Genomic DNA, 9,024 nt, shown 5'->3' with positions numbered 1-9,024 from the left:
CGATCAAAGGGGGCGTGCTGTCAATGTTGATTGACAGCACGCCCCCTTTGGTGGGCGTGCCGGGGGCGTGCCTCCCTGACGGGGGCGTTCCCACGGGAACGCCTCCCGTCAGAAGCCGGCCCACTGACATCACTAGTGATGTCAGTGGGAGTGATTTTGGCTCTGATAGAGCCAAAATCACTCCGGAGCTTGCGGTTGAAAACCTCAACCGCAGGCTCCGGCTCGCAAATTCGATGGTCGCGATGGTCTCGACCATCGCGACCATCACAATGCACGCTCGTGTAGCCTGTGGGTGGTGACCCACAGCTATACGAGCGTCCAGGAGGACGCTCCATGAAAATGGAGCCCGGCCCTCATTCAGAGCGTGCGCTCTGCTCAGAGCGTACGGCTCTGAATGAGGGCCTAAGTCTCCTGTAACATGAGCACATCACCAGGACACAGTGGATACCGTTATTTTGTAAATCAATATACAGTTAACTAGAATATTGTGATATCATTGAGGCACAAAGATGCATTACACATTGTGGGGGTGATTCAGAGGTGGACGCTATTGCAGTAATGGCGGCGTGTCCTAGCCAATGCAGATTCTTTATTCTAACGCCGCGGCTGATGGAAATCCTATGGCAACACCCGGCGAGCCGTAGCCACAATTAGACAAAGTGCCTAGAAAGGCGCTCTATCGGCGCACAATTGGTCGCACCATCGGACATTGCACCTGCCCTATGGCTGGCACAGAATGTCCAACTGAACATGGCCACCAGTGGTGGTATAAACGGCTTCTTTTGTCGCTGACACCGAAACGCCTGCAATATGCCCTCGTCTGGTAGTCATGCGTCTGTGTGTGGTAACCATCGGAACACATGCACAGTGCGGCTCGGATGCATGCGCAGAGGGAAACCTTTGGCCACTTATGCCCGATGGCTTCCCTGCGTCCACCTCTAAATCACCCCCTCTGTGTGTAATTGAACCACTGTGAACTCAGGATTCCACGGAAATTCTTATGAACACTCATATTTTACAGTACACGTCAAACAATGAATACATTGAATGCATTCTATAGAAAATGGAAAAGGGAAGAGAAATATCAATAACAATAATCCAGGGTAAAAATCCAAACACAACGGCTTCCATTCCATTATCATATTGTGGACGACATCCGAAGGCTGGGGGGATCCAGAGCTGGAAAAAAAAACAACCGTATTATATTACTTGTCTTATTCTTCACCAATTAATATCACATTTCAAATAACCTCTTCTCAGATAACTCCTACAATGTACAAATAATGGACTAGCTCAGCCTATAGAAAAATCTCACCAGCACAGATGAATGCCCGGCGTTGTATAGCAAGGAGGCATGGTGCCCAGGGTAAGACTGTAATAAGCTGCCCTTTCTCCCCCCCCTCCGCCAAAATAAAAAAAAAAACAACACCTCTTCCCATACCCCAGACACTCAATCCCCGCCTCTCTGCCCAACACTTTTGGCAAACACAGTATTTAGTTAGGGGGAAGACATTTTGGATTATAGGTATAGATCACTTAATGCTGGGTACACACGATGTGTGTACCCAGTGATGGAACGATGTGATGTAACGATACATCGTGTGCGTCAAACACACAGTACACCATCCAGGGTACGACGGTGCAATGTATCATTACATGCTGCATGTAACGGCACAGTGTCGCAGACAGCAGATGAGACGATACGGTGAACAACCCTTGCGAACGCACAATCAGGCATACACACTGCAGGATCCATATGATATATTGTTCCGATCCACGTTGGACCGATATTTTGTACGATATATTGTATAGTGTTTTCCCAGCTTAAGATGTGGTGGATAGATTTTAGATGGTAGATTCAGGACCATAACGGAGAAGTTTGTGGATGGAATGGGGTCAGTAATGGGGTAGCAGTGCTGCTCTCCTGATGCTCCACCAACCTGTTTCATCCAACTCTCCAGCCGCACAGAACACTAGTCACTTGGCTTTGTCTCCTTGCGGCCTGTGTTGATGCCAGGTGAAGCAAGATGAGACAGAGTGCTACCCACCACTTTTTTGCGGCCCACCCCTTGCTTGGTTCCTCTGTGCTCCCTGTCCCAACTCCTATTGGCTGATGTCTGAAGTTCCCAAGGAGTCTCTGAGGAAATGCATTGTGTCTATCCAAGGCCCATCTGGATCCCTTCACCCTACCCCAGTGCCTGCCGTGCTGCTGATCGGGCAGCCCGGCAATACCCCCCACCTTGCAGCTGCAGAGAGGAGAAATGTTAAGTCACGATGGTCTGCTGATCATTATTCTGATGTATCACATATTGATATTTTTTTTTAAAATTGTTATTAATGTTATGTGTTTTAATTTTTTTTTTATTTTTTATAAAATCGCGTTGGATAAGTTATAATTAGATGTTCTTGACCTCATTCAATAATAAAAACAACAATTTCTGAGCAGTTTTTGGAAAAACTATTAGCCAGGTAAGTGGTTATGTAGCACAGTCACTTGAGAGAGGTAGATTTATCAAACTTTCTAAAGAGCAAAAATGAAGATGCTGCCCATAGTAACCAATCAGCTTTTAGATATCATTATATAGAATGTACTAGATAAACGATAGGCAGCATCTGATTGGTTGCTATAGCCAACACCTCCACTTTCAAGGTTTCATAAATCTACCCTTAATTAGGGCCCTATTTATCATAAAATGTGATGCCAGCCCGTAAACTGCAATATCTTATCGCTGCATATTGCATTGATGAAAAATTATTTTTCTGGACAATTTATCAAAAAAACTTATTGCAGGGACAGAGGCTCCAATAGGAGACTTCTTGGTGAAGATGTCTGCAGTTAACACTATCACTTTACTGCTTGCTCTGACCATTCGCACAACTAAAATACAATAGCCGGGATGGGAGGACACGGCGATGCCCTCCATATGGGGTTAGAAATCTAAAAGTGTTGTTAGTTATTGGGGCCAAGCTTCGGAAACTTAACCACTTGCCTGGCATGGTTGCATCATTTGCGACCACATAAGGCTGTGCGTTAACTGACATATAGTCGCAAACGGGTTGGGTATGGATTGCCGGCGGTCAGGATGCCGCAGGTCAGAATATCAACAATGGGGTCCCGAGAGCCAGAATCCCGACATCTATAGGTAAGTATGCTAGCACTAACCCCTACCCTAACCCTATCTCCCCGGTGCCTAAACCCATAAGCCCCCCCTAGTGCCTAAACCTAACCTCCCCTGACCCTAAACCTAACACTCCAAACCCTGCGCCTAACCCTAATCCTCCCTCTAGTGCCTAACCCCGCACCCTAACCCTCCCCTAACTGCCGATACTTACCTTCGGGATGCCGGCGGTCGGGATACTGGTGCCAGGATCCCGACGCTGTCAGGATTTCAGTGCCGGTATTTAGTCCGTCAGCATCTCGCACGCTGGGATGCCGACTACAAGCCGTCGCAAACAACCTGTCAGAAACACACAGTGGGCGACTGCCAGAAGATAATTTTCCAGCAGCCACCAATAGTAGTGGGACCTCCTGGCCCTTCTGCATCCCTGCACCCCTCCCCCGGTGCCTGCCGAGCTGCCGATCACTGCTAATCGGTCGGCACGGCTGGACCCCCCACCCTTCAGCTGCAGAGATGAGCAGCCACCAAAGAAATGTAAATTAACCACCCCTCATACCTGGCGGCTGCTTAGAGCAGTAGAAACTGGGGAAATCAAAGTTGAGATAGTCACGATGTTCCAAACATCGATGATCCAGTAAATCGATGACCGATATTATAAAAATCGATTTTAATGTTATGTGTTTGAAAAACATTTTTTTCTTTTTTTTTTATAAAATCAATCGTGTTGGATAGGTTTTAAATAGATGTTCTTGACCCAATTCTATCATAAAAAAACTGAAAATTTGGGGGAGAAAATTTGCAAGTTAAGGGGTCTATTTACTAAGCAGTATTATGAGACAAGGGGCCTGATTCTGACCCGGTCGCGAGCGCCGAGCGCTCGCAACTGGGTCGATGGTAGCCCAGAGCGCATGCGCACAACGGAGCCGACTCCGTCGTGCGCATGCACGAGACTCGGATAGCGACGGGCAATCCGTCGCTCTGGGTCTCGCACCACAGGGGGCGATGTTGAGTGACAGCACGCCCCCTTTGGTGGGCGGGCTGGGGGGGTGGCTGCCTAAACGGAGGCGCTTTCATGAGAACGCCTACCGTTTGGGGCCGGCCCCACTGACATCACAAGTGATGTCAGTGGAGAGATTCCGGCTCTGTTAGAGCCGAAATCTCTCTGGGGCTTGCGGCAACAAAACCCTTCCATAAGGGTCTCGCCGCAAGCCCGATGGTCGCGATGGTCTAGACCATCGCGACCATCATCATGGCCGCTCACTATAGCTGTGGGTGGTCACTAGGACGGCCCTGATTCAGAGCGAGTGCTCTGCCAGAGCGACCGGCTCTGAATCAGGGCCAGAGTGAATAGTGATAAGTCTGTGATAAGGTGCCAGTCAAAAAAACATGGATTTAGCATTAAAATGGATTGGAGCTTTAAATCTAATGGCTATCTCACCCGAATAGCCCCAGTGTCTATGGCCTCTTAGATTTGGGCCTAAGAATGTGATAGTGGAAGAAGCAGGGGACCTCATTCAGAGTCAGTCGTATGCGGCCGCTCGGTCGTACCCAGTGATGTTCGCTGAACTGCGCAGGCGTCAGTTTCACAATGCGCATGCGCAAACTAGCTGTTACGATCGGAAATTTCTCTCTCCTTGAACTCGGCCAGGTCGTTAGTTTGAGTGACAGGATGAGGTGTTTGTGGGTTGTAACAGGGGAAGGTGCTTGTGAACGGGGGAGTGGAGATCCGAACGCAGGCGTGCCTGACTATGCAAACAGCGTTTTATGGAAGTGCATAATTAACAAAGTAGTGTCATGGCACATTGACATGGAGGTTTTTACACTGACTAGATCGTAGTGCTTAAGAGAGGGTATGGTCAGCCTTAAGCTCTGCGATCAGCTCCGATGGTTCCCGATGGTCTCGATTAATCCTTATATGCCCGGAGATGACGTGTTTTGCGATCGAGAAGTGGGCGTGTTTTTAGTCTTACGGCCGCATCCTCCCCTCGCTCGTCCAGCTAACGATCCCATCTTAACGACGCAACTTGCGAGCGCTTCATTTGCATATCCGGACCCTTTTCCCTTACAACCGAGCGGCCGCAACGACCGACTCTGAATGAGGTCCAGGGTCCCCAGACATCACATAGTAGTGATCAGAGCCACAGTACCGTGCATATCTGTATTTATCAAACTGTGAACAATATGATAAGAATGCTTGCAGTAATATTGCATTAAAGTGATTACTGTACCGCTGAATTTGTAGGATGTTTAACGTTATAAAGCAAACACTGTTTCCATTTGATAAATGAATTATTCCTGAGAGCAGACAAGCCAGATACATTCCCGCAATGCCAACAGATTTAACAATTAACATAGCTGAGTTGGCATAAAGGGATTTACACTGTTTAACTTAATTACACATTTCACAAAATTAGGTTAAATGCCAAAATTTGGGAGTTTTAGGATTTGAAGAAGTTATACGAGTTTTTTTATTTATGTTTTGAGTAACTAGTTATTAATTTTGACTTTCCCTTCCGCCACCCTATATTTACATTGTGGTAGTGATCATAGGGGAACCAGGGTACTTCTGTGCCCTGGGACGCCCGCCCCACCATATGAAGTCATAGGGGGTTAGAGCAGGAAGCACTGGGTGCCTCTCCAGGCAGCTCACAACATGGACGCAAGTGTCGCCCCCTCTGCCTTCTTCCCTGGGTGATGGCACCGGTCGCACACCCCTAGCCCTGGTAGGTGTATGTGAGGCTCTTGTCAAACTGGTGTTGGGAAATGATATGAAATGCCCCTTTATATAAAGCAAAGTTCGCACTGCACTGTTTTCCTTTTGTGAATCCCCTCGTTGTTATGCTGGGCATATCTATTCACCAGTATGGTGAAAATTTCCTAACATAAATTATGGTTAACACAAATCACAATACATTTGGGCTGATTCTGAATTGGGAGCAGAGCAAAAAGGAGCAAGCTGCGCCGGCCCTGTGTAATTTGATGCCCTGGGCAAGATTTTTGTTGGTGCCCCCTTACAGATAATCTCACCACCAACACATTGGTTTATGGATTCTTTTTTATTGTTAAAAGAAACACGTGCTAAGCACCCAAAATATCCAACTATCCAGGCATCCTCCTTTGTTACAGCCCGCGGCACAGAGGTGTGGCGGGCCCAGGTCGGTGCAATGTAACGGCTGCACCGCCGCTTGTTCCGCCTCTTACCCAGCACCCCTCTTCCTGTCTCCCAGCGCAGCACCCATCATCTAGCAGCACAGATCACAGAGGCAGCCAACAACACCCATCTCCCCTCTCCCACACAGCAATCCTCATCCAGCACCCCTCCACCAGCACAGATCCCCTCATACAGAACCTCATACAGAACCCCTCTGCCCTTTCCCAGCACAGCACCCTTCACCCAGCAGCACAGATCACACCCAACACCAATCACCCCTCACCCGGCCAGCACACAGCACCAGCACCACTCACTACTGTACATGTTGACTTTAATCAAAACATTTTTATAACACTGTCACTTACTTTTTAAAACTGGCTTGCTGGCTGGCTGTGCGTCCACCCCTGCTGTTTTGCAGCTCCTGGTGAATCCTCCTCACTGTGCTTTGTGGGGGTGGCGCTGGCAGGCTGCAGGGAGTCATTGCAGGCTCAGCCTGCTGGACTGCGCAAAGGTCCATGGGAGGAGGAGCTGCTGCAGCTGGTCATGCGCAGCAGCCCTCCTCCATAGACCAGCGGCCATTTTTGTTGATGCCCACTGCCCCCATTGTGCAGAGTCTGCTACCCTGCTCCAGCCTCCCTGGACCTGCTTGCTCCCACAGCGGCAGCCCACTGTTGCTGGCTGAGCTGCCTGCTGCAGCCCGATCGAAGCTAAGAGCTCCGATCGCAGTCGCCTAACAAGTAGCAGAGCCCCGTCATCCAGGTGCCCTGGCCCCGCTCCATACCTGCTCACTGTTTGCTGCTGCTGGGCTCGATTGGAGCTAAGCTCACAGCTCTGAAAGGGCCCGGCAGCAGCACACAGTGGACGCTGCACAGCGGCAGTGGCAGCCTCCCCAGCCAAACCTCTGGCGACCGCCAGACCTAGGTGGGCTTGGATGCCCCCCTAGGCATTCCAAATGCCCTAGACATTTACTTAGTTTACTTATGCCTAGGGCCAGCTCTGGGAGCAAGTAACTGTGCGCTTTGGTAAAACCATGTTGCACTGTGGGTGGTGGACATGTAAAATGTGCAGAGAGATTCAGAGTTGGGAGGGGAGTTTCCAAACTCTGATCTAAATTGTAGTGTAAAAATAAAGCTGTCCAGCATTTGTGGGTTACATGCAAAAGCAGCCAGTATTTACCCTGCATGCAAAAAAAGATAAATGTATATACATCCCTGGCATTGCAGCATGGTTTGATCCAGTTAAAACTTATTTATTTGCTTTGCTCCCAACTCAGAGCCAGCCCCCTTGTCTCATTGGGGGCAGTGCTGTAATTCTGGGCACTGGTGGCCGCACCCCCCTCGGCATGATGTCATGTGCTCGGGGGCATGACCGGCACAGGGTGCCATAATACCCAGTTACGGGGCTGCATTCGTTTCTTACTATTGTTTAATTGCAATTTAAACCTAACATTAAAAATGCTATGGCCTTGGATTGTGCAAACTTCACATTATATGGTTGCTTTGATTCTATTTTATAAATATACAGTATGGGAGATGGAAGTATAAAATGTTTAGCATTTCAGCCCCTGGTAACTAATCATTCAATTCAGAGAGTTATCATTGTTTACAAATAACCACTTATTATGTGACATGGAAGACTCAGCATTTGGCAATAACTACAAATTTACATTTTAGATTTGGCCAAACATATTTTAAAAACAGTTTGCTGATTCTGTCAGTATGGGAGATGTTGCATTTAGCAAAGTGTGAACAGTATGAAAATAATTCATGCAATAATATTGAATTAAAGTGATTGCTGTACCATTTCATTTGTAGGAAGTTTAACATTATAAAGAAAACACTGTTTTCCTTTGATAAAATAATTATTCCTGAGGACAAGCCAGATACATTCTCTCAATGCCAATAGAGGTAACAATTAGCTTAGTGGAGTTGACATAAAGGGATTTACACTGTTTAACTTAATTACACATTTCACAAAATTAGGTTCAATGTCAACATTTGGGAGTTTTATCACTTGAAGAAGTTATATGAGTTTTTGTTATTTATATTTTGACTATTTTCTATTTTTTAATAACTAGAAGTAATGTACTATTATTAGTATTACCAATCACCTCAGCATGCCCCTGCTCCCATCACGCTGTATTTACCTTGTGCAGAGTACTCCCCTCTCCTGGTTCATTTCTGTCATGGCAGTGAGAGCTTTTGGCCAACCCCGGCTCCCACTGCACCCATCCACCTCACCAGCTCAGGTCATGCTTTACATTATTATCAGCAGCGGCCCCTACCCTCTTGGATGAGGGGAGCCACCGCAGCACATGTTGCACTGCAGTCCAGAGAGGAGGAGACAGTCACAAGCTGGCCGGGCCCCAGTGCCTGTGAAATCAAGTGCCGTAACCAGGGCAAGCGCCCCCCCTGTTCTGACGCCCTGCCCAGCTTACTTACCTTGTTTCCTTGAAGAAGGCTCCGCGTCCTTCCTTCTGGCTTCCTCTTTGCTTCTTTCCCAACAGATGCTGCACTTTATGCGCTGCGGCACCTCCGACCTCTCCCTCCAGTGGTGCGGCATGACATCACGCGCGCCGACTCCAATACAAACTTATTAAACATAGGGGCTGGCGAGTGTCCTGACTCCTTTAAGTTGGTGGAGCGGCCCGAGCAGGACTCTACTTACTTAATGGGGACAGGGCCGGAGGCGGCGGGTGGGCAATAGCAGCAGTGGGGCTCCCTTTCTTTTGTTTAAGTGGGTAGTGCGGACTGC

The 9,024-nt window shown here is 48.2% G+C and overlaps 1 protein-coding gene across 1 annotated transcript in view; it reads right to left on the bottom strand.

Annotated features, from left to right (window-relative positions):
* Positions 1-208: 208 nt before the first annotated feature.
* The window catches only part of LOC148442733 (proton channel OTOP1-like), a 116,107-nt gene continuing 107,291 nt past the window's right edge, over positions 209-9,024 (bottom strand). The window contains exon 8 of the mRNA XM_088463555.1: positions 209-1,179. Coding sequence (XP_088319681.1) covers positions 1,009-1,179 — 171 coding nt within the window. The 3' untranslated portion in view covers positions 209-1,008. The remainder of the gene's footprint in view (positions 1,180-9,024) is intronic.

Source organism: Taudactylus pleione, unplaced genomic scaffold (genome assembly GCF_031769625.1).
Source record: "Taudactylus pleione unplaced genomic scaffold, aTauple2 ptg001408l, whole genome shotgun sequence".
Taxonomy (NCBI): domain Eukaryota; kingdom Metazoa; phylum Chordata; class Amphibia; order Anura; family Myobatrachidae; genus Taudactylus; species Taudactylus pleione.
The sequence above is the reverse complement of the archived record's forward strand: the minus strand, read 5'-3'. Positions and strand labels throughout refer to the sequence as shown.